The sequence below is a fragment of the Capra hircus genome, chromosome 25, assembly GCF_001704415.2.
Source record: "Capra hircus breed San Clemente chromosome 25, ASM170441v1, whole genome shotgun sequence".
NCBI lineage: Eukaryota > Metazoa > Chordata > Mammalia > Artiodactyla > Bovidae > Capra > Capra hircus.
The window spans coordinates 9,286,032-9,311,953 of NC_030832.1; the positions used below are offsets into that span (position 1 = coordinate 9,286,032).

The following is a 25,922-nucleotide window of genomic DNA, read 5'->3' on the forward strand; positions in this document are numbered from 1 at the left end:
AGTGGCTAAGCATAGCACTCCATACCCCACGCCAAAGTGTGGCCTATGTGGGTGGGCTTAGAGTGCCCCCATAATATCCATAAACCCTGCCTGCAGCCCACTAAACCTCACCAAGCATATATACAATAAAAACGGGTTCTGTTTGCAAGTTTAGGTTCAATGCTAGTCCCCTGCCTCCCCCTCTCCAACCAGATTGTCATCCCTAAGCCCTTACTGTGTATAAATTTGGCAGCCATCACTGCTTCCCACCACAGCTACCTGAAGATGGGTACCAGGGGACTGTTCGTGTGGCTCCTCTTCTCATTCCAGCCCCTAGCACAGCATCTGGTACCCAGTAGGTGCTCTAAATTGAGCAGAGAGGCTTGATTCCATGCAGCAGAGCTTCCCCAGGGCTGGGAAACAGCATGATGGTTCAGATGCAGGAGTAGGGAAAGGGGCATGTCGGTGAGGGAATAGCAGAGGATTGTGGCAGGATTACGCTATCCTGTGGCTCCTCCAACTCAAAAAGCACCCCACCCCTGGACAGGGATGCCCTTGGAGCCTTTGAAGGTCAAGAGGTTACATTTCTTAAGATGTTGATGTGACATTTCTTAAGATCTTAAGATCGGCTCAGACCTGTTTCCTGGGGGTCTGGCATTGACAACCATTCTCACTGGTCACGCTCAGCCACGTAGCCCCCAGGTAGACTGAAGGACCCTAGGGGCCATCAGCAACCTCTTTGGGTGCTGCTGTGACAGCCAGGCCAAGCTCTATCATCTAGTGAGCAAGGAAGACTTACCCACAGGATGCTGGAGTCTCCCTAGGAAGCTCACAGCCTCCGCCCCCTTTTGGGTGAACAGGCTCATAAACCGTGGACCATTGCACCAGCAACCAGAAGCCTCTGAGACCAAGGAGCGGAGGCGGGGAGGCACGTGGTGAGGTCCTGGCAGCGTGGACGACGGTCCTCCAGGGCATCTCGCTTACCTTAGCCAACTGCGTCTGTAGCTTGTTTTTCACCTCCGTCTCCTCCGCAATGCGAGCGCTGAAGGCCAGGTTGGTGTTGGTGAACTGCCTCCACAGCTGGTCTGCCAACACATCGAAGAGGTTCTGCGCCTCCTCCCGCAGCCGGATGGAGTTGGCCCGCATGTTCTGCGAGTGCCGGATGTTGTCGTTACTGAACTTGGCCCACGTCTCGGGTACGGAGATCCTAGGAAAGGCAGGAGAGAGAATTTACCAGGCGAGGAGGACTGGGGGGTCGGCGGCAGGCTTGGAGATCTCTGCATGCGGCTTGGAGATCTCTGCATGCGGCTTGGAGATCTCTGCATCCGGGGTTTCTCAGCCTTGGTGCTTCTGGAGTCTGGGTCAGGATAACTCTCTGTTGGGGCTTCCCTGGTGGCGCTAGTGGTAAAGAACCCACCCGCCAGTGCAGGTAGATGTAAGAGACTCGGGTTCGATCCCTGGGTCGGGAAGATCCCCTGGAGGAGGGCAAGGCAATCCAATCCAGTATCCTTGCCTGAAGAATCCCATGGACAGAGCAGCCTGGCGGGCTACGGCTCATAGGGTCATGCAGAGTTGGACACAGCGACTTAGTACACACGCAGCCAATTCCTTGTTGGGGTGGGGATGATGGGCTGTATTCTGCCCTGTAGGATGCTTAATGGCATCCCTGGCCTCTAACCACCAGATAGATGCCGGGAGTAATGCTTCTCTCCTTGTGACAGTCAAAAATGTCTCTAGACACTACCAAATATTCCTTGGAGGAGGGGGAACAATGACCCCTAGCTGAGCCACTGAGCTGATCCAAACCCCTCATTTACAGATAAGGCAACTGCAGCCTGGCTGGCTTCCCCAAAGGGCACTTGGTGAATTGCAAGAGGGCAGAGATCCCTTGGACGGGTTCTTTTCTTTAACCTTCCCTCCTTCTCCACCAAAAACACAGATTCAAGAAGGGGACATCAGGCATGTTGCTGGCTGCAGGGCCCCTTCCATTCAGTGATGAGCCTGCGGCCACGCTACTTGCGCTGACTTATTCTCTCAGCAAATGTTCTCTGAACACCTACCACATGCCAAGACTTTTTCTAGTCACTTGGGATAGAGCAGGTGACATCCTCGTCTTCATGGTGATGAATTTCCAGGGGAGGGAGATAGACAATAAATTAATAAGATGTTTACACCTGGTGTTACATTCTGGGAAGGAATTTAGAAGCAGAATGAGGAAAAGAGACAAGTGGAGTGGGTCATTATGTGTCAGTCAAGGAAATAGATGTGTCATAAAAGGAAATAGATGGAATTTATACTCAGAGAACACTGAGGGGCTCATAGATTAGCGAGTGCACAAAGTTGTCACAACCCCAGCTGTGAAAGGAAAAGAGAGGAAGCCATGGAGAATAAATCCTCAACATCCTTCTCCTTCATCTCCTGCTGGTGACCCTCTTATTTGGCTGAACCCTGCTGGGAACCAGATGGCAAAGACCCAGGAAAGGCAGTTTGTAGAGGGCAAACTCCTTTATCGGACTCACACCAGGGCAGCTAGAGAATGGATCTGGAAGGATGAATAGAGCTCAGGCTACATTAGAAAGGGCAGTCTGGGAAGGCTTCTTGGAGGCGGTGACACATTTAGGGAAGAGAAAGTTCTTCCTGGTTGAGTATGTAAATCCATGCAATAAGAGTTTTCTCCTCCGGGAAGCCTTTGAGAAAGAGAGACACATACACATGTTCCTTTGAGCTGACTTCAGTCCCCGGGTAAACCAGATTAGATACATTTTTGAGGTCTTTTCTAGCTGGGAAGTCTCCAGTTCTTAAAATAAAGCAGATTTTTATTCTCAGACAGCAGGAAAAAAGAGATTCAATCATCTGAAATAGAAGGCTCTTTCAGGACATTTTAAAGCACTGAGACTGCATGGTGACTAGAAATATTTTAGAAAGCGTACAACATGTGCTTGTTTTGTCTGGCTTTTGCAGGAGTTAAAATCAAACTTCTGGAGAGGTCTCAGCTTCTAGAGATGTGAGGGGGCACTGAGTCTGATCCAGAGCTTTCATCTAACAAAGACTTGAGGCTCAGAGAGGTAAAGTGTCTTCCCCAAGGTCGCACAGCTACTCACCATCAATCAAGGAAGGAGGAGACACCAAAGAGAGCAGAGAACACTATGTGGACTCTGAGGGCACCTGCCGCTGCTCAGTGGGCTGCCATCAAAGTCAAGGGCAGCAGCTGCCCCTCCCCAGGAGCAGACAGCTGAGCTCCAGAGGGAAAATAGCCCATTTACTCACCCTCTCCCTGGGGGGGTTACCGCGGCAGCCTGTCTCCTCATGGGTGGCGTGCCTCAGGAGGCGGGGGACATGCTTTCTAGAGCCTGTGTCCTCTAAAAACAGGAGGACACAGCAAGCTTCGCTGGGAAGGCAGGAAGGCGCGGTGGTAAAACAGGGTCCCAGTGTCCCACATGACTCAGACTGAGGCTCTGCCACTTGCTGTGTGAGCTTGGACCAGTCACTACACCTCTCTGAGTCTCAGGCTCCTCTTGGTGAAATGGGGATAAAAATGGTGCCTTCCCTAGAGGCTACTGACTGACTAAATGTGAGACCCCCATTATGGCACCTGACAATAGAAAGCGCTTAATAAATGTTTATTTTTCACGAGATGCTCTGGAGGGGCTCAGCACAGTGCCCAGCCTATAGCAAGCAGCGGGTAAAAGGCAATGGCTAGCCTCTTCATCCACATCATCCGAGGCGATGAGAAATTCCAAGAACAGTTACAGCAATGCAAACTCCAAACATGCTGCGACCTACCAAGTCATGGCCTCTCCTTAAAAAACCCTACAGGGATTTCCCTGGTGATCCGGTGGTTAAGACTCCGTGCTACCAATACAGGGGGGCCAGGTTCAATCCCTGGTTGGGGAACTAGGATCCCACATGCAGCCAGGTGTGGCAAAAAAAGAACAAACCCACATACAAAGCCTTGAGTTAGCACATCTAGGGAGCAGTTACTCACCCCAAATGGCAGCTCTGGCTTTCCAGCTGGAGTCACTGGAATAGCAGACCCCTTGAAATAGCAGACCCCTCGTGAGCATGGAAATCAGTCTCCACCAACCAGCGTGGCCGCCCAGCTTCCAGGAAGGTATCTGTTTGGGAAGGGAACCTTCCAGATTCCCTGTCCAAATGGGCAGCTGTGGCTGAGGGGACTGGTCCCCGCTCTCAAGGCCTTGTTCACCTTGCCGTGGGGAAGTCAAATTTGTCCAGACAAGGAGAAGGGCCCCTGGAAGTTGTCATTGCAGAAAACCCCAAAGGGTTCTTTCAATAGCCGCATGCTTAATACAATCCAGAAAGCGACCCCAACATAAGCCAAGGAGACCTTCCCTTTCTTCTCTCCTCTCCCTCCCTCCTCCTTTTCATTCATTTTCTCAGTCAACAGACATTTTTTGCACACTTACTATGTGAAAAGCACAATTCTATGTGCTAGAGGGTTTTTTTCTTGAAGGGGATCCAAGAGAGACCCCACCCTCTGTGTGTACCCAGAGCATCTCTCTCCAGCTGTCGTTACCCCAGACCTCAAACTAACTGCCAATGGGGAAAGCTTGCTTTCATTTTCAAGCAATTCCGTGATGCTGGGACATGCCCACAGCAGTGCCAGGCAGACAGGAGGCACCTATTTTATGGTTGTTGTGACAAGGAAATCAGGTCACACAGCAAGCGCTCAATAAACGTTAGCCATCATCATTCCCGATGCAAGGATCTTTGCTCTGCGCCTCAGACACCCACCTTTCCACTCTCACAGCAGCTCTGGGAGGTGGATGGTATTTTTATTCCAGCGGTAGAGGCGGGGAAATGGAGCCCAGGGAGATTAAGTCCTTTGTCCTGAGGGTTAATTGAAGCCTGGATCTGAAACCAGGCAGCCTGGCTCAAGAATCCACTCTTTTTTTAAGCTTTTTATAGGATTTTTGGCTACACAGTGAGGCATGTGGGATATTAGTTCCCCATCCAGAGACTGAACCCGCACTCCCTGAATTGAAAGCATGGAGTTTTAGCCCCTGGAACTCCCAGAACCCACACTTAACCAGAGTGGGCAGGCATCAGTTGGCTCTCCCAACAAAGCTGTTGTTCCTCCTCCTCCTGGTTGAAGCCATCTTGTCTCGTAATTTGTTCAGGGCACCTGCCAATCCAGGCGCCCCAAGAGCAGCGGCTGTGGGACCCTCGCAAGCCAATCACCTGTGCTCCCTTCCTGGAACTTGGATCTTGGTGAAGTGGGCAAGACAGTGGTGCTCCAACACCAAAGCCGATTAGCCCGTTCAGGCTTCCAGAACCGCCCCCTCCAACCTTCCCCTGGAGCCTCAGGCTCCTCGACAGCCTTCCAGTAAATTCCATCATAGCTTAGCCAGAATCGGATTCTGTGGCATGCAACTGAATTCAACCCACGACCTATTCAACCCACGGCTCCAGACTTGACTGGGGCCTGATGCCCCTTTTCTATTCTTGGCAGGAGTGGACCCAGAGCACGCCTCGTGGCTCCCCTTGGGCATAGCCAGGTGGGGACCGAGAGCCCGGTACTTACGTGCCATCAATTTTCTCCACCCCATGGAAGAAGCTGATGCAGTCTGATGTGTTCCGTAGGTTAAGGCACTTCTCATCAATGAACTCGGCCGAGTTTTTGTCCTCGAGGTCCCTCTCCAGGGCGTGCTGAGCATCTCGGTTATCACTAGGAGGCAAGGATGTGTCCCTAGATTGTGCTTCCACCCAGAGTCCCTCACCCAGGGTCACAGGGGAGGTCAGTGCAGAGCCACCGCTGGAAACCGAGTCTCTGGACCCCAGGAGGATGTTCTGTTCACCCGCAGTAGCTTCCAGCCCTCTTCCCACCTTGAGGCCCCACCACACACCCAGGGCCTCCTCCCACTCCCCCTCCCACCGCCCCCACCCCGGTCCAAACAGACCTGTTGTCACTTAGAACAGGAGAGAGTGAACATTTATTGTAAAGGGTTAAATACTATATATTTTAGGTTTTGCGGGTCATGTGGTCTCTGCTGCAACTAACTGCTCAACTACGTAGGAAAATAGTCATAGACAATCTGTAAATGAATGGTCATGGCTGTGTTCCAATAAAACTTTATTTACAAAAACAGATGGTGGGCCAGTTCCGGCCCTCTGACTATAGTTTGCTGACCTAATATAAAAGATACAAATTTGCACTTTGGACAAAGTCAGGTTTCAATTTAAATCGATTCACAAATCATTGTGTCTGACCCTATGCCAGGCCCAGCAGGAAAAGACATGAGTAAGACCCAGTCATTACCTTCAAGTTGCTCATAGATGTGTGTAAATAAGTACTGTAAAAATAAAGAATAAGGGCAACACTGCAGGTTTGAAAAGGATACACAGCAACACAGAGGACGAAGCCATTACCCAGGGTGAGGGGTGGTCAGGCCAAGGGATTGGTGCACATCTCACATGGATCCGTCTCTTCCCCCTCCTGCGTCTTCTCATTTTCTCCCTCTTTCTCTCCCTTCCTCCCTCTATCTCTGTCTTTCTCATCTTTATATCTTTCTGTCCCATCTTGCTTGGTTTCTCTCTGATTTGGGGCCTTGGTATGTGTGTCTCTCTCCACCTCTCCCTGCCTGTCTCTATCTTTCTGCCACGTTCTTTTTCTGCTATGGATACTAAAAGCTGGTGAAAGGCTTCCAAAACAGGTCAGGAGCAAAGAAATTAAATCCTTGTGCTGGGTCCTCACCCATCAGGATGCACAGAGGGTCATGTTGGGGCAGGAAGAGCCCTACTGGGGCCCTTGGGGCCATTGGAATTGGCAAAGCCATGGAGAAATGGGGCCCCATCCTACCCTATGAACCAGAATGTGAAGACAGACCAGAATGGGATACTTCTTTGGTGGTCCAGTGGTTAAAACCCATACTTGCACTGCAGAAGGCATGGGTTCGATCCTCAGTCTGGGAAATAAGATCCCACATGCACTTTTGTGATCCCATGGACTATAGCCCACCAGGCTCCTCTGTCCATGGAATTCGCCAGGCAGGAATACTGGAGTTGGTAGCATTCCCTTCTCCAGGGGATCTTCCCGACCCAGGGATTGAACCCAGGTCTCCTGCATTATGGGCAGATTCTTTACCATCTGCGTCACGAGAGAAGCCCCTTTCACTTTCATGCCACATGGCAAGGCCGAAAGATTTAAAAAAAAAAAAAAAAAAGACCAGAATGTAGTAGAGACACATACCAGAGCATCAGAGGAGGACCTGGGGCCTCAGACTCACAGGTTAGTCAGTCCAGCTCCTGGCTCCAGCTAATGAGGCCCAGCGAAGGAGGGGGCAGCCCGTTACCCCCAATAGGAGATTCTGGCCAGTGTCAAAGCTTGCCCTACAATCGTCGCACAAGGAAAAGCCTGAACTTGGCTCCTGCCCAGTCAGGAAAGCCTTTTCTACTTTGCTGGGGCATCTGGCAAGGTGAGGACTCAACCCTGCCCAGATGCAGGCCTCAGGCCTCGCTTAGAAAACCATGAGTCCACAGCCCAGCACCTGCTCAGGGCCAGGGTGGCCCCCAGGTGGGTCAGTGATAGAGCCTTCCCACGGGGTCAGGGCACACTGAATTCTGACCCTCTGATGAGGCTGCAGCCAGTTCTTGGTTAACCGGGCTGCCCTCCAAGATAACAGGCATCCTCTGACACACGGGCCACTGCCCAAGGTCAAAGGGCCTCTCTCCAGGGCAAGCGGACCTCTGATCCTGGCAAAAAGCAGAGTCCCGTCCACCCGCTCTCATCTCCCCCTGACTTGCGCTGCCTCGACAGCTTCCCTCCCAGCCTCTCCTGTTCTCTTTTTCTCTTTCTGCGTGTCTGTCTTTTCCAGCTCTCTCAGTCTTGATTTTTCTTTTGTCCGCATGTCTATGTCCCTCTCTGGCCCTCCGTCTCTCTGCTCCTCATCTCTCTCTTTTACAGCTTCGTGTCTTTCTCTCTCTGTCTCTCTCCCTCTGACACCAGCGCTCGCTCTGTGTCTTTTTTTCTCTGTCTCCCAGTCAAGGAGACCACCCTGGTCATTCTAGTTTTCCTGCACAAGCAGCCCTCCGCTCACTCCAGTTTCAAGATTTCTCTTCCGGGGTCCAGTTCCCTAATTTCAAGTCTGGGATTTTGTTCACTTTTTCGGCTTAGACTGTCCCATTTCCCAAACTAGAGGCCTCCTGTCACTCCAACACAGAATTTTATCACAGCCCCAAGACAACCACAAATGCAAAACCATGCTCCTTTGCTGGAAAAAAAAAAAAAAGGGCGATCATAAACATAAGAGCAGGGCTTCCCAGGTGACTCTGTGGTAAAGAATCTTCCTGCCAATGTAAGACATGTATGAGACTCGGGTTCGATCCCTGGGTCAGGAAGATCCCCTGGAGAAGGCAATGAACCCATTCCAGAATTCTTATCTGGGAAATTCCATGGACAGAGGAGTCTGGTGGGCTACAGTCCAGTGGGATCTCATAAGAGTCAGATACAACGTAGCAACTCAACAACATCAACAAACATAAAGGTAAGAAAAATGCAATAAAGACACTTGCTGCCCAAAGAATTCTCTTTGTTAAAACTTTCCTGTTCTAAATACAACTACTGAAGCCTTTTTTAAAATTTAGTTAATTTATAGACAAATATTGGGCAAATTTAGTCCAAGCAGTAGGTGAACTGCCACGAATTAGGACAGAGGCACAAATATGGAATTCAACTCTTTCATCCATTCAACTGCCACCTCAGTTCACTGCTGTATTTGCATCTCATTTTGACGTTTCTCCACCTCTGAGGTCTCCCTGAGTCTTTCCAACTCCTCTGTCCCTGACTGAGCCCTTAGATCTGCAGGTAGCTTTTCAACATTGCCCTGGATGACATTTTATCCTGGACAATTCTCTCCAACCCTGCCACCCCTTTTTACAGCCTCGGGGTCAGAGAGCTACTATGTGTATCAGGTGTGGGTGACTGCTGTTTCTGGGGACACAGCAGACCAGGGCACCAAGCTCCCAGAACCTAAGTACAAGCTCCCAGACCCCTTAGCATCCCACACAGGCTGCCCACTTGCCCTACACAGCAGGAAGGGGCAGTCCTGGCAAGGTTGTCAGCCCATCTAAATGAAAAATGGAGAAACCAGTAGAACAGCCTGCCCTGCAAGTGCCCAGCTCAAGAGCCAGGCTGCTACCTCCAGGTGATCTGAGTGCCAAGGGCTCAGCTATGAGTCTCACAAGTCCTGTAAAACTCAAGCCTCCCCTTCAATTATGGGGGGGGAGGGCGGGCAGGGGCGGTGGTTCCTGGCTTGTCATGATACCAGGTACATAATCTTCCAAGAACAAAAAGCTGATTCCTTTGAAGACTCAAAAGAATGATGGCTCAAGGCCTCCATCAGCTCCCTTCTGGAGATTCCCAGGCCCCTCACCTTGATGGCCAATGCCACTCACTCTTGGATGTATCCCAAAGTTCACGACTCACACGGGGAAGCCACAGGCTAAGAGGAGCCTCAGGGAGCCTAATTTCTTTTGCCAAGGGACTCACTGCCAACAAGAACCACCAGTGATGTGCTGACTCATGAAAACCAATCAGTGGCATCCTATTTACGTCCCTGAAACTGACAAACGTGACGAATCAGGATTTCTTTCTTTTCCTGGGGAGAGCTGATTGTTAAACTCTTACCAACACACCACTGATCAAAAGAGCCACCTGGAGATGGGGGACCCATCCGCCTTGCCCCCTAGAAACCTGGGACACCAAAAACTCCAAGAGGAAGAAGAGAAAACAGCTCTTACCGCATCTGGATATCAATCCTTTGAGCTAGTTTTCTCATCTGTTCTTGGCAACATTTTATCATATCTACTTCCTGCAATGAGAGATGTCAGAAAGAGCTCAGAAACTCAGCACCCTGTCTCCCAGGCCAGCGCCCCACCCCTCACCGCTCACTACCCACTCTCCATCCCATGGGGTGAAATGTCAGGGTGGAGTCCATTTCCAGCCTCAATGCGCATGGCCCCTGGCCAGGCAACTGAGAGTTGATTGTGGAAGCTGTCCGTTCCACATCCCTCCTGTCCTTTCTTTTATATACCTTCAGAATAAAGGAAAATGCAGCACCTACTATGTGCCACGGGTCCATGCATAGAACATCTTGTCATTGAATTAAATAATGAGTATAAAATGATACGTGACAGTGTGTGACATGTAATAGGTACTCAATAAACACTGCCTAATACTGCCGGTATTTATTGGAATTGCTATCATGATAGGTGATGCTAGTGGCAAAGAACCCACTTGCCAATGCAGGAGATGCAAGAGACTCAGGTTTGATTCCTGGGTCAGGAAGATCCCCTGGAGGAGGGCATGGCAACCCTCTCCAATATTCTTGCCTGGAGAATCCCATGGACAGAGGAGCCTGGTGGGCTACGGGGTCCCAAAGAGTCAGACACGACTGAAGTAACACCACAGCACACACTATTATGATGCCCGTTGTGGAAATGAAAAGATTAAGGGTCAAATGACCTCATCTTTCACTATTTCTAAATTGCAACCTAACCCCTGCCACACTTTCTGAGTCCTGGCTTTGCATGGTGTGTGGGGGGGCAGGGGTGGGGACACGTGCGGCTTCTGTTCTTGACAGGCAGCTCAGAAACCTCTCTGACCAGTTGATCTTCCACTTCCTTTAGGGAGCTGGCTAGACCCAGGGAACACTTTACCCGGATAAGATTTTTCTCCACATTGTCATGGACCAAATCAATCCCGATTCTTTTCTCTCGCTGGTACAGACACTCCAGGGCCACCTGTAGGGAGTGATGAAAAATCGTGTGTTCTTCCTGCAGCTGTTTGTAGACCCTGAGTGGGAGTGACTCGCTTATACCTTTGCCATGATCTGCTCCATTCCTGGGAAACCTGTATGTTTCATGGGGCCCCATTACTGTGTGTTTGGCTGGGCTTCTACCTCCCCTTCTCCATCAGTGGGGGCTTCGAGATGCTGAGGGAGATGGGGCTGTGGGATACAAAAGGAGGGGGGGCTGTGGGATGCTGAGATGGTACACGCGTGCAAAATTAGTGCACACCTCGAGAAGGTCATGCTGGTTAAGTCAGCTCGACAAGTATAAAGAACTTAAAATACTGTCTGTAAGTATCACCAATTAATACGAATGTGTGAAAACCCCTCTTTGGAGATCTCTAAATGAGGGGAGAGCTTTGGAAAGTGGCTGAGGCCAAGTGAGACCCAGGTAACCCTGCCACATGGCCCTTAAGAGTGTCATGGGGACATGAGCAGAACGGAATAGAAGTCAGGGGAGCAGATGCTCAGAGCAGCTCCTGCAGCAGCAGCCTGAGGAAGAATGGTCACAGGCCACAGGCTTGTGATGTCACAAAGAGCGTGGGAGGATAAGGGGTCAGGGAGCATAGCAGGACATCGGGCTTTGGGATGCAAAAGCGTCTGGGAACTCAGGAAGGAGGGGGAGCCCTTGATTCCAGGAGAATTGACTGCCCCCTCCTCTCTGTGTCACAGCCCATCAAGGTACTGGGGACACTTCAGTGAACTAAACAGACAGCCCTTGCTCATGTGGAGTTCAAACAGAAGAGCAAGAACACAAACACATGTGAACACAGAAAGGAACTCAGTCATTTCTGACTGTAATGTGGGCTGGGATGAAAATAAGGGACTGTGAGCGGGTGGGGAAGGGATGACCGGGTGGATAGGGAGGACTTCCCTAAGGAGGTGGCAGGCCATGACCTGAATTATGAGAAGCAGCAGAAATGAATAGGGACACTGTGCCAGGAAGCAGGGACAGCAGGTGCAAAGGCCCTGGGGTAGGAGGCGCAGCAGACAGGACACACTGGGGCTGTGATGAGAAACTCGGATGTTAACCCCTCCGATGCATTAGGAAACCATTGAGGGGGTTTTAGTGGGCAGGTGCAGAGATCTAGTTTAGTGTTTAAAACCATCCCTCTGGCTACTGTCTGGAAAATGGTTTGAAGGGAGCAGAAGTCAGGAGGCCAGGAAGGAGGCTGTCATCACGGTTCACTGAGAAGCAGCTGGACTGAGGTGGTCAGCTTGGAGTTGGAAACAAGTGCATAGAAGTGATATGTCTCCAATCCCTGTGCCCCCATGTGGCTGTCACAGGGGGGCGTACATGATGAGGCAGAGCTGTGCTTTCCAGACAGACTCGACAAGTGAGGAGGGCTGGAGGCAGTGGGGGGAGCACTGGATTTCGAATGCTGCCCTGGATCTCTGAGCAGCAGTCCTTGCCCACTGTCCTTCCAGGTGGGCAACCTGCGGGTGTAGGGAAACAGCTGGGACCCCCACCACCCCATAGTGGTCAGAACCTGTTCCATGTCTCCAAGCGATCTGGAGGCAGGGCCCCTCCTACAGGTGTCCCCATGCCTCACAAAGAGCAGACGCAGATGCAGGAGGTCGGCAGGCAGGATGTCTGTGTCCTCACGTGCTCTAGGAAGCAGCAAGACATTGTCTCATGTGGCCACGATAATCTTCCACAGCCCAAGATGGATAATGCCAGTCCCTCCCCCCAAAATGTCCAGGCCAGGACCCAGTGACAAATTCTCAGTTACTCAGACTCCTCTGCAGCCAGGGAGCCTATAAGAGTTCTAGCAAATGGGCTAAACTCCAGGAGATGGTGAAGGACAGGGAAGTCTGCCATGCTGCAGTCCATGGGGTTGCAAAGAGTGGGACATAACACTTCCATTTCACTTTTCATAGACATACTGGTCCCTCGCAGCTGAACAGCAGTCCTTGCTGGAAAAGCGGGCTGAAATCTCTGCCCTTAAGGAGCCTATATTCTAGTGCATGGAGCAAAACTATAAATAAGTAAAAAACATAAATTGTCTAGTATGTTGCAGGGTCTTAAGGGCTCCGGAGAAAAATAAAGCAGTTAACTGAAACATGTCTTCTAAAAACCATCGCATATGTGTGTGCTTGTGATGTCTTTATGAAGCACCTGTGATTCTGCTGTAACCTCAGGAGAAAGGAAATTCCATTCAGTCTGAGGAAGCCTGATTGCACTGGGATTACTGTCAACTAAGTTATATATAACTTATATGTATATAATATGCATATATATACATATGTATGCATACATAATATATATACACAACAATATATATTATGTATATATGCACATGTATAAATGGGCTTCCCTCATAGATTAGTGGTTAAGAATCCACCTGCAATGCAGGAGACCCCAGTTCAATTCCTGGGTCAGGAAGATCCCCTGGAGAAGGGATTGGCTTCCCACTCCAGTCCTCATAGGCTTCCCTGGTGGCTCAGACAGTAAAGAATCCGCCTGCAATGTGGGAGAGCTGGGTTCGATCCCTGGGTTGGGAAGATCCCTTGGAGGAGGGCATGGTAACCCACTCCAGTATTCTTGCCTGGAGAATCCCATGGACAGAGGAGCCTGGCGGGCTGCAGTCCATGGGGTCGCAAAGAGTTGGACATGACTGAGTGACTAAGTGCACACACACTCACACATACATATGTAAATATATATATATACACACATATATATATTTAACTTAAAGCTGACTATAGATGATGATAATCAGGGGAGTAAACTCAGAGAACTAAAATGGACTGGAATGGGTGAATTTAACTCAGATGACCATTATATCTACTACTGCAGGCAAGAATCCCTAAGAAGAAATGGAGGAGCCATCATAGTCAACAAACGAGTCTGAAATGCAGTACTTGGATGCAGTCTCAAAAATGACAGAATGATCTCTGTTCGTTTCCAAGGCAAACCATTCACTATCAGAGTAATCCAAGTCTATGCCCCAACCAGTAATGCTGAAGACGCTGAAGTTGAACAGATCTATGAAAACCTACAAGACCTTCTAGAACTAACACCTAAAAAAGATGTCCTTTTCATTATAGGGGACTGGAATGCAAAAATAGGAAGTCAAAAAATAACTGGAATAACAAGCAAATTTGGCCTTGGAGTACAGAATGAAGCAGGGCAAAGGCTAATAGAGTTTGCCAAGAGAATGTACTGGTCATAGCAAACGCCTTCTTCCAACAACACAAGAGAAGACTCTACACATGGACATCACCAGATGGTCAATACCAAAATCAGATTGATTATATTCTTTGCAGCCAAAGATGGAGAAGCTCTATACAGTCAGCAAAAACAAGACCAGGAGCTGACTGTGGCTCAGACCATGAACTCCTTATTGCCAAATTCAGAGTTAAATTGAAGAAAGTAGGGAAAACCACTAGAACATTCAGGTATGACCTAAATCAAATCCCTTATGATTATACAGTGGAAGTGAGAAATAGATTCAAGGGATTAGATCTGACAGACAGAGTGCCTGAAGAACTATGGACGGAGGTTCGTGACATTATATAGGAGGCAGGGATCAAGACCATCCCCAAGAAAAAGAAATGCAAAAAGGCAAAATGGTTGTCTGAGGAGGCCTTACAAATAGCTGTGAAAAGAAGAGAAGCAAAAGTCAGAGGAAAAAAGGAAAGATACACCCATTTGAATGCAGAGTACCAAAGAACAGCAAGGAGAGATAAGCCTTCCTCAGCAAACAATGCAAAGAAATAGAGGAAAACAACAGAATGGGAAAGACTAGAGATCTCTTCAAGAAAATTAGAGACACCAAGGGAACATTTCATGCAAAGATGGGCTCGATAAGGGACAGAAATGGTATGGACTTAACAGAAGCAGAAGATATGAAGAAGAGGTGGCAAGAATACACAGAACTGTACAAAACAGATCTTCATGACCCAGATAATCACGATGGTATGATCACTCACCTAGAGCCAGACATCCTGGAATGTGAAGTCAAGTGAGCCTTAGGCAACATCACTATGAACAAAGCTAATGGAGGTGATGGAATTCCAGTTGAGCTATTTCAAATCTTATTTCAAAAGATGATGCTGTGAAAGTGCTGCACTCAATATACCAGCAAATTTGGAAAACCCAGCAGTGGCCACAGGACTGCAAAAGATCAACTTTCATTCTGATCCTAAGAAAGGCAATGCCAAAGAATGCTCAAACTACCACACAATTGCACTCATCTCACATGCTAGTTAAAGTAATGCTCAAAATTCTCCAAGCTAGGCTTTGAACTTCCAGATGTTCAAGCTGGACTTAGAAAAAGCAGAGGAACCAGAGACAAAATTACCAACATCCACTGAATCATCAAAAAAGCAAGAAAGTTCCAGAAAAACATCTATTTCTGCAATATTGACTATGACAAAGCCTTTGACTGTGTGGATCACAACAAACTGTGGAAAAATCTTAAAGAGATAGGAATACCAGACCACCTGACCTGCCTCCTGAGAAATCTGTATGCAGGTCAGATAGTAACAGTTAGAACTGGACATGGAACAACAGACTGGTTCCAAATCGGAAAAGGAGTAAGTCAAGGCTGTATATTGTCACCCTGTTTATTTAACTTATATGCAGAATTAACTTATCATGAGTTAACCTATCATGAGAAATGCTGGGCTGGATGAAGCGCAAGCTGGAATCAAGATTGCCAGGAGAAATATCAATAACCTTGGATATGCAGATGACACCATCCTTATGGCAGAAAGCAAAGAAGAACTAAAGAGCCTCTTCATGAAAGTGAAAGAGGAAAGTGAAAAAGTTGGCTTAAAACTCAACATTCAGAAAACTAAGATCACAGCATCTGGTCCCATCACTAAATAGATGGGGAAACAGTGAGCAACTTTATTTTGGGGGGCTCCAAAATCACTGCAGATGGTGATTGCAGCCCTGAAATTAAAAGACACTTGCTCCTTGGAAGAAAAGCTATGACCAACCTAGACAGCATATTAAAAAGCAGAAACATTACTTTGCCAACAAAGGTCCATCCAGTCAAAGCTATGGTTTTTCCAGTAGTCATGTATGGATGTGAGAGTTTGACTATAAAGAAAGCTGAGCACCGAAGAAATGATGTTTTTGAACTGTGGTGTTGGAAAAGATTCTTGAGAGTCCCTTGGACAGTGAGGAGATCCAGCGAGTCCATCCTAAGGGAAATCAGTCCTGAATGTTCATTGAAAGGACTGATGTTGAAGCTGAAACTCCCATACTTTGGCCACCTGATGTGAAGAACTAACTCATTGGAAAATGAGTTTCCCACCCTGATGCTGGGAAAGATTGAAGGCGGGAGGAGAAGGGGACAACAGAGGATGAGATAGTTGGATGGCATCACTGACTCGGTAGACATGAGTTTGAGTAAACTCCAGGAGTTGATGTTGGACAGGGAGGCCTGGCATGCCGCAGTCCATGGGGTCACCAAGAGTTGGACATGACTGAGCGACTGAACTGAACTGATAGGTGGTGATGCAGCTCAAACAGAGCTACAAGATGCCTGTCACCTTGACCTTCAATCAAGAGGGGTGTGTAGGACTGTACCGCAGGGCTGACATCCCAGGCACCCCCAGGATCCCCTCCCTGCTCCACGCTCACCTGCAATGGACACCTCAGCTCCTCAGCCGCGCACTCCAGCCGCCTCTTAATGGCATCCAAGCTGTGGTTCTCGTTCAGAAGCCTCTCCAGCTCGTAGTTCAGCTCCGACTTCCAGAAGCCGATGTCTGACAGCCTCTGGCCCAGGTTCCGGCAGGTCCCCTCCTGCATCTGGCGCGTCAGCTGATCCTTGTCCTGCATGAGCCGCATGGAGTCGCCCGTCATCCGGCCGGCCCAGAGCCGCGAGGCCTCGGCCCCACATAACTGCAGCCGGTTGGACCGGTCCCAGTCCTGGGGACTGTAGCGACAGAAGAGAGCAGAGCGGCCTGCCGGCAGGATGGTGGGCGGCCGCAGGGCACTGCGGCAGGTGGCCGCCTCGTCCAGGCAGGTCTGGGCATTGGCCACCTTGTAGAAGAGGCTGGGTCTCCAAGCATTGAGGTAGCGGTAACCTGGCAAATAGTAGGGCTGGTAGCACTCCTGGATGGTCGGGCTGGACGGCACTGGGGGCAGCGCGCTCCCACCACAGGGTTTCTTGGGACCACAGTAAGTGGCAGTCTGAGTCGTTCCAAGAAACTCCATCTTCCCCCATCAGCCCCGCTAGGGCAAAAGTCTACCCTGGGGAGGCCAGGGCACCACAGGAAGGGGAAGGGGCTTCTCTTAGGGATGGGCAGGGCCTCTGTGACTCTGGCACTGTTGTCATAAAGCCTGGGAGAGTGATGCCCTCCTGGGGCCACATACCCCCCGCCCCACGGCTCACTTACCCCCTGCTGGGGCCATGGCATCCCAAGCGAAACACAGACAAGACAACCAACAGCATGAATGAGTTTTTCAGTCTACAAGAGTTGGAGGTGCAAGAGATGGCATTTGTATATTTCCAATAAATAATCAAATCTGCCTTTCCACACTTAACTCTGCCTATGGGAGAATGTGGTCCACTCCAGTACATCCAATCAACTCAGGGTCAAGGCGGTCAAGGCTAGTTGTTTCCCTTCTCTCTTTGTCCCCAGGATGGCACCAGAGTGGCCCATGCACATCATGGGATACCACTCAGGGGTAAGAAAACAGAATGAGCTCTTGGCACACAAAAGAGCAGGATTAAGCTCAGTGGAAGCAGCTAGACTCACATCCTGTATGATTCCATCTACATGACATTCTGGAAAAGGTAGATCCATATGGACAGAAGACAGGTCGACGGGGCTGGCGGTGAGAGGGAGATTGACCAGAAGGGGCGGGAGAAAATTTGGGAATGATGACAGCACTGTTCTATATCTTGATGGTGATGGGGGTTATGCAACTATCTGTCAAAACCCATAGAACCACCCACTAAAAAGGGTGAAGCTCCAATACTTTGGCCACCTGATGCGAAAAACTGACTCACTGGAAAAAGACCCTGATGCTGGGAAAGATTGAAGGCAGGAGGAGAGAGGGACAACAGAGAATGAGATGGTTGGTTCAATAGACATGAGTTTGAAGAGACTCTGGGAGATAGTGAAGGACAGCCTAGGGTCTGCAGTCCATGGGGTCACAAAGAGTCAGACACAACTGAGCAACTGAGCAACAAAAAAGAGTGGTTTTTACTGTATGTAAATTATACTTCACCAAACCTGAACTTAATAAGGAGGTGGGGGAGGGGTTGTGAGCTCATTGGCAGGGCTCTGCCATGTCTGGTTGGCTTCACCTTTAACTCACAGCACCCAACACAGGACTAAATGGATGAATGGGAGTCTAGGCTGAGGGTTTCATTATTCCAGAAAAAGCATTCAACCTTCCATTCTATACCAATACTTTTATTCCATCAAGAAACTTCCTCCCCTCCCTGGTTGGTGGGAGCCGCAATAAAGTCTCAAGGTATTCAACAAGAGGGGTGCTTGATTTGTGGGGTCCCTTCTCCCTTTTGAGGGCTTCCCAGGTGGTGCCAGTGGTAAAGGACCTCCCTGCCAGTTCAGGAAATGTAAGAGATGTGGGTTCAATCCCCGGGTGGGGAAGATCCCCTGGAGGAGGGCATGGCAACCCTCTCCAGTATTCTTGCCTGGGAAATTCCATGGACAGAGGAGCCTGGCTGGCTGCAGTCCATGGGGCTGCAGAGAGTCTGACACAACTGAAGCGACTTAGCACACACACACATAACCCTATTCTACCGATTCTATTCTTCCCTCTTTTGAAATGAAAAAGACAATACAGTCAGCCCTCAAATGGTCCTTGTTGGTGGAGTGTGATAGTTAACGTGGACTTTCTCCCCAGTCACCTAAAACCTGGACTGAAAAACGCAGTGGGTACTAGACGACTAAGGCAGAGAGAAATGTATTAAGCACCTCTGTATACATAGGGTTTTACATAAACTCATTTATTTCGTTTCCACAGTGAGACTGTAAGAAAGTTTGAGATTCCCATCTTACAGGGTGGGCTTTGGGCCCCCTCTGGACCTAGAGTGCTTACCTTGCAGGATCATTAGAGATGGGACATCCCACCCAGGAAGTGTTTGTATATTGAAGAATTCCAAGAAATAGTCCAGAAAGACTCAGGGTATTTATAAAGCACTAAATGTTAATGGCAATAATATTAATGTGATCACATATCTAAAAACATATATATACATTATACATATATATAATGGAAGATTACTCAGCCATTAAAAAGAATGAAATAATAGCATTTGCAGCAACATGGATGGACCTAGAGATGATCACACCAAGTGAAGTGAGTCAGAGAAAGACAAATATCATATCAGTTCAGTTCAGTTCAATTCAGTCACTCAGTCATGTCCGACTCTTTTCGACCCTGTGAACTGCAGCACACCAGGCCTCCCTATCCATCACCAACTCCCAGAGTCCACCCAAACCCATGTCCATTGAGTCAGTAATGCCATCCAACCATCTCATCCTCTGTTGTCCCCTTCTCCTCCTGCCCTCAATCTTTCCCAGCATCAGAGTCTTTTCAAATGAGTCAGCTCTTCACATCAGGTGGCCAAAGTATTGGAGTTTCAGCTTCAGCATCAGTCCTTCCAATGAATATTTAGGACTGATTTCCTTTGGGATGGAAAATATCATATGATATCACTTATATGTAGAATCTAAAATATGACACAGATGAAATTATTTACAAAATAGAAATAGACTCATAGAAAACAAACTTATAGTTATCAAAGTGGAAAGAAGGTGTGGAGAAAGATAAATTAGGCATTTGGCATTAACAGATATACATGACTATAAAGAAAAAATATAAACAACAAGGCCCTACTGTATAGCCCTATATTTAGTATCTCATAATAATCCATAATGGAAAAAAATCTAAAAATGGAAAAGAATCTCAAAAAAGAATCTATATGGGCTTCCCTGGTTGCTCAGACAGTAAAAATCTGCCTGCAGTTCAGGAAACACGGGTTCAAACTCTAGTCGGGAAGATCCCCTGGAGAAGGGAATGGCTACCCACTCTAGTATTCTTGCTAGAGAATTTCATGGACAAGGAGCCTGGCGAGCTACAGTCCATGGGGTCTCAGAGAGTCGGACGAGACTGAGAGACTAACACTTTCATATGTGTATATATATGTATATATATACACCCAAAACTGAATCACGTTGCAGTACACCTGAAACCAGCATGACATTGTAAATCAACCATACTTCAATAAAAATAAATAAATAAAAATTAATGTAAGCAATATCTAAGAGTGTAAAGTTTAGATTTTCTCACCACTCAGCTACTTTCAGTTTTTTCAGATAAAATCCAGTTATCAGATCTTTGAATTTTTCTAGAGATATCCTACGCACATACAAGCTTATATCAATCTATATCTTTTTTACATAGATGAGAAACACCATACCCACTGTTTTCCACATAATTGTAGCTCTTGGAGATCATCTCATTTCAGTCCGTAAACCTCTCTTTCTACCGTTTAGTAGCTGCACATCCCTCCATTATACGGAGGTGTTATGATTTATTTGATCATTCTCTACTATGGGGCATTTAAAGGTATTTCCTCTAAACATTGCTGCAATAAATGTCTTACCTCTTGCATTTCTGTTTTTTAAAGAAAACCTTTTTACTTCTTATTGGAGTATAGCCAGTTGAATATGTTGTGATAGCTCCAGGTGGACAGTGAAGGACTCAGCCCTCTATACCCACTCTCCCCTAAACTCTCGTCACATCCAGGCTGCCACATAACCTTGAGCAGAGTTCCCTGTGCCGTACGGCAGGTCCTTGTTGGTTATCCATTTAAAATATAGCAGTGCCGTTCGCACTTCTTAAAGTTGGGTTTGCAGAGGTGCAATTTCCGCACAGTGGAATTCACCTGGCGCATGCAGGTACGCAGGCCCGCGGTCACCACCGGGCTGAAGTTGTCCCCACCACCCAGGAAGATCGTTGCGCTCTTCTTTCTGCTCCTACCTCAGCAACCACCAATGTGTCCTCTGTCCCTACAGTGCGTGTGTGAATGCGCGCTCGGTCTCGTCTGACCCTTTGCAACCCCATAGCCTGCCAGGCTCCTCTGTCCATATTTCCCAGGCAAGAATACTGGAGTGGGTTGTCATTTCCTTCTCCAGGGGATCTTCCAGACCTGGGGATCAAACCCCCATCTCCTGCATTGCAGGCAGTTTGTTGACCTCTGAGCCACCCAGGTAGCCCCACAGAATGCCATCTAAACAGAATCGTGTAGAATACAGTCCTTTAAGCTCGGCCTCTTTCCCTTAGTAGTTCTTTTCCTTTTTAAAAAATTTATTTATTTGGCTGCATCGATTCTTTAGGTGCAGCATATGGGATCTAGTTCCCTGACCAGGGGTCAAACCCAATCACCCTGCGTTGGGAGAACAGAGTCCCAGTCACGGGGCCGCCAGGGACGTCCCTCTTTAGTAGTTCTGCCTAAGAGCGATAAGCATCCTTGCACATACATTTCTGGGCATGTCTGAGCATAACTTCCAGAAGTTACAGGATAGAAAAGCATGCATTTTTTTTACCATGAATATGTATTACCTTGAAGGCTTTCTGCCTTTGGCCTCTGGGTATATACTTTCTTTATATTATTTATATGGCTGTTTATTGTCCTGAATATTTTCCCCTCTGTGGGGCTCTGGGGCGATGGCTTCTAATTTAGACTTTCAGAGGTGGCAGTTCCTGCCTTTTCCCTTGGCCAGGAGCCTGGTGCTGTACATGTGGGGGACCAGACACAAACACCACAGCCTCCAACCTGACACCACTAACAGGACTGCTAGGGAAGAAGGGGCGGGGACTCAGAGAAAGCCAGAGAGGCTAGACAGCTCACTGCAGGCTGGGGTCTATTTGGGGTCCTGCTCACCTGGGTTCCAGGTTGCTTGCTTGAAAGCTCTGGGAAGATGTTCCAGGACAAACTCCATGAAAATGCACAAAGTGAAACTGTCATCAGAGAAACTGACCCCCTGCCTTTCAGCCATGGGGGGTCTGGCATGATTTTCCTAGGCAAGATGGGGCTCCCTGTAGAAAAGAATTCAGCTCAAAATCCTGATACAGAGCTTCGTCTGTAATATACACAGTATCTATATGACCCAAGTTCATTTTTTCTTTGCTGTAAAGAGAGAGAAGAAACTACGCAAGGGTGTAACCGACCAGGACTTCTCCATCTCCCCGGCCTTAGCTCCTCTTGGATGCAAGTTTCTAAAACCCCTTCCTCCCTCCAACAAAAGGAAGATGGTAACTATGTGATGACCAGATGCATATAGCCCCGGGCATCCTGGAGTCTAATGTTAACCACGTGACTCCTCACCATCAGCCAATCAGAAACTTGTGCATGAGCTGTTCACATACCCTGAGAACTCCTCCATCACCTGACTTTTTAAAAACTCTTTGCCAAAAGCTGAGCTGGCAGTGTTTTGGGGCCTAAGCTATCTATCTTTTTCTTTGTCTGGCCCTGTAATCAACATTTCTGTGCTCCAGACTCCAGTTTCGGTTTGTTTGGCAGCCCTGGGCATCAGGCACACGAACTTGCACTCACAGGGGTGGAGAGTAGGGGAGAGGCTGATCTCAATGAATCGTGTTTTCAGAGCCACAGATCACTGTCCTGGCCTCCACTCCAAACTTCTTGCAAACCGTCAGCTGCTGAGTCAGTAACAGCGGTTGAGGGGCTGTGTGGCCAGGAAATTTTCATGCAGGGGAATCCACTCGGTGCTATCCTGACTGAGGAGGCCTTTCTGTCAAGTGGAATCCCAGCCCCCTCTCCCAGCCTGGAAAAATGCCGCGAATCACGCCTTGTGGATGGAAGTTGTGAGAATCAAGTAAAGGCCTAGCAAGGTACTCAGCATGCCGGGTGATCAACAGTTGGCATTACTATTATTATTATACTATGCTTCGCCACATCATTGTATTAATCCTTTTGATCATGGTGTTGTTCCTGCCCTCATTTAACAGGGGGCAAACTGAGAGTTGCCTTTACTTACCCAAGGGCACACAGCTAGTCTTTAGAAATGGCTCAGGTAATGTCCTGTTTCCCTCAAGGTGGGGGGCAGGGAGGAGAATCAGCTAAAAACCCTAAATGTGCCTATAGTGAGGCTGAGCGGGAGCTCAGAGAACATTTCAGCGATATTGGGTTTCTATTTGTCCCCCATTTTACTGTAAACAAATTTTTTTTTTGGCCATGCTACATGAGATCTCAGTTCCCTGACCAGGGATTGAAGCCTTGCCCTTGGCAGTGAAAGCATGGAATCCTAACCACCGGACTGCCAGGGAATTCCCTACTATAAACAATTTTTTTAATGCAGCGGTTTTAACAAGGACCTGTTGTATCGCACATCGAACTCTGCTCAATGTCATGTGACAACCTGGATGAGAGGGGAGCTGGGGGAGAATGGATACATGTATATGTGTAGCTGAGTTGCTCTGCTGTCCACCTGAAACTATCACATGGTTAATTGGCTATGCATGCAGGCCAAGTCACTTCAGTCCTGTCTGACTCTTTGCCACACTATGGACTGTAACTCGCCAGACTCCTCTGTCCATGGGATTCTCCAGACAAGAATACTGAAGTGGGTTGCCATGCCCTACTCCAGGGGATCTTCCTGACCCAGGAAGAAAGCAGCCCTCCTCACACCTTGATTTGAGCCCCTTGAGCCTCATTTTGTCTAAAATGGGAGGTTATCTTCAAACAAACTCTTTCACAGAATTAGGACACATAACTCTGGCTGGAGGGAGTGGGAGCTGGGGCCCCTTCCATGTGAGTCCCCAGAGCTCCATGGAGCAGGGTGAGAAACCCGTGATTTAGCCCACCCCCCACCCTATTTCACAAACGAGGCTTGAAGTTCACCAGAAAGTGGAAAAACCAAACTCCGTGTCCACGTTTTCTGAAGTCGCACTGATTATCTAGAGAAATGGTAGGGTAGGTATGATAATCAAAGGCATTCCGTTATATTTGGAATCATGTGGATGGTAACTAGACATCGTGACCACTTTTTAGTATAGACGAGCATTGAATTAATATGTGGTACACCTGAAGCTAATACAGTGTTAAGTACACTTTTTTTTTTTTTTCTCAAACAAAAAAACTGGATTCATGCCTTGGGTGAGAGTTGTGTTCATTTCCTATGGCTGCTGTCACAAATCACCACAAAGTTAGTGACCTGACACCACACAAAGTAAATTTATCTACACTACCAAGTCATCCCAATGTCTAGTTAACAATCCACGTGATTCCAAACGCAAGAGAATGCCTGTTGATTATCATGACAATCCTACCATTTCTCTAGATAATCAGTGTGATGTCAGAAAACATGCACGTGGAGTCTGGTTTCTCCACTTCCTGGTTTGGTGACCTTCAAGCCTCTTTCTTTGTGAACTGGGGAGGGAGCCAAACTATGAATAGCTCTGGAGGTCAGAATTCCAAAATGAGGCTTAAGGTGCTCAAATCCAGGTGTGAGGAGGGCTGCTTTCTTCTGGAAGCTCCAGGGAGAATCAGATTCCTCGACATTTGCAGCTGCCAGGGTCTGCTTGCATCCTTTGGCTTGTGGCCCCACCTCACCCCCATCTAGGGTGGCCTCATCCTGCAGGGCTGAGTTCCCTGCCTGAGACTGAGGTCTGACCATGGTGGTGAGAGCACCAAATCCTACCCACTAGACCCGGGGTCAGTGACAAGGCCCCGACCTTCAGGCTTTGCAGAAAAGAACTCCCGCAAAGTTGGAAAGTAGTGCAACAAATGAAGTGTTTTTAGGAGGAAAAAGAATACAGCATGTGTGTACAGACACTCGAGTGGGCTCAGAGAGAGACCTGTGCCCTCGTGGTCGTTTGAATCACTTTTATGGGGCATTTCTTCCGGGTGTCCTTTGGGCAATCCTTTTGATTTGCCTGTTCTGAGTCCATATTTGGTATATCTCCGGGTCCTCCCATGTGTGCGAATGCATCTCTCAGCTAAGAAGGATTCTACCAAAGAGGCCTATGGGGAGTTAGCATCACGTAGCAGTACTCCCCTTTTGGCCTCGGCGGGGGCAAAGGGGGGGCATCTATCTCCTGACTCAGGTGGGCAGATGGATGAATGGATGAAGTGACAGCATTTCAAATGCCATTAAATGAGAAAGGTAAATTCAAAAAGTTGGCCATGGTTCAACCAAAACTCAGCAAAAAGGAATAGTAAAATGTGATAACTCAGTCTGAAAGGCCCAAGGAATCAACTTTTAAAAGTTTAGAAAGAAAAAAATCCTCAAATACGTTGAGTGTGCCAGCTGGGGAACTTCTGGACAGTGCCCGTCTCCTAAAGGATGGGCAGCGGGGGGTTTTGGGTTCATCCACGGTGCAGCGGGTGTCAGTACTTCATTCCTTTTCGTGGCTGAATACTATCTCATTGTATGGCTGCATCACGTTTTCTTTACCATTCATCCATTGATGGACATTCGGGCTGCTTCTGCTTTTTGGCTGGTATGAATAATGTTGCTCTGAACATTTCTATGTAAGTTTTTGTGTGGATGTAAGTTTTCAACTTTCTTGAATAGATACCTAAAAGTGGAATTACTGGGTCATGTGGTAATTCTGTTTTGGTTACTGTTGAGTTTTAATAAAAGGTCTGTGTAGTCACAGCTATTGTTTTTCCAGTAGCCATGTACAGATGTGAGAATTGGACCAAAAAAGAAGCCTGAGCGCTGAAGAATTGATGCTTTCAAATTTTGGTGCTGGAGAAGACTCTTGAGAGTCCTTGGACTGCAAGGAGATCGAACTAGTCAATCCTAAAGGAAATCAACCCTGAATATTCATTGGAAGAGTTGGCGCTGAAGCTGAAGCTCCAAAGAACTGACTCATTGGAAAAGATCCTGATGCTGGGAAAGATTGAAGGCAAAAGGAGAAGTGGGCAAAGGAGGATGAGACGGTTAGATAACATCACCAACTCAATGGACATGAATGTGAGCAAACTCTGGGAGACAGGGGAACCTGGTGTGCTGCAGTCAATGGGGTCGCAAAGAGTTGGACACAACTGAGCGACTGAACAACAACAACAAGTTGCAAATCAGTACTTTTTATTACTTGGTTTTTAATAAATATTGTGTTATCCATAGAAGTTAACTCAAGGAACTTCCAGCAACACAGTCAGCCCCCTCACA

The 25,922-nt window shown here is 48.1% G+C and overlaps 1 protein-coding gene across 1 annotated transcript in view; it reads right to left on the reverse strand.

Annotated features, from left to right (window-relative positions):
* TEKT5 (tektin 5) overlaps positions 1-17,038 on the reverse strand; it is a 48,186-nt gene extending 31,148 nt beyond the window's left edge. The window contains exons 1-5 of the mRNA XM_018040100.1: positions 16,384-17,038; positions 10,654-10,737; positions 9,736-9,806; positions 5,522-5,665; positions 964-1,186 (exon numbers count right to left, since the gene is read on the reverse strand). Of these exons, the coding sequence (XP_017895589.1) occupies positions 964-1,186; positions 5,522-5,665; positions 9,736-9,806; positions 10,654-10,737; positions 16,384-16,959 (1,098 nt within the window). The 5' untranslated portion in view covers positions 16,960-17,038. The remainder of the gene's footprint in view (positions 1-963; positions 1,187-5,521; positions 5,666-9,735; positions 9,807-10,653; positions 10,738-16,383) is intronic.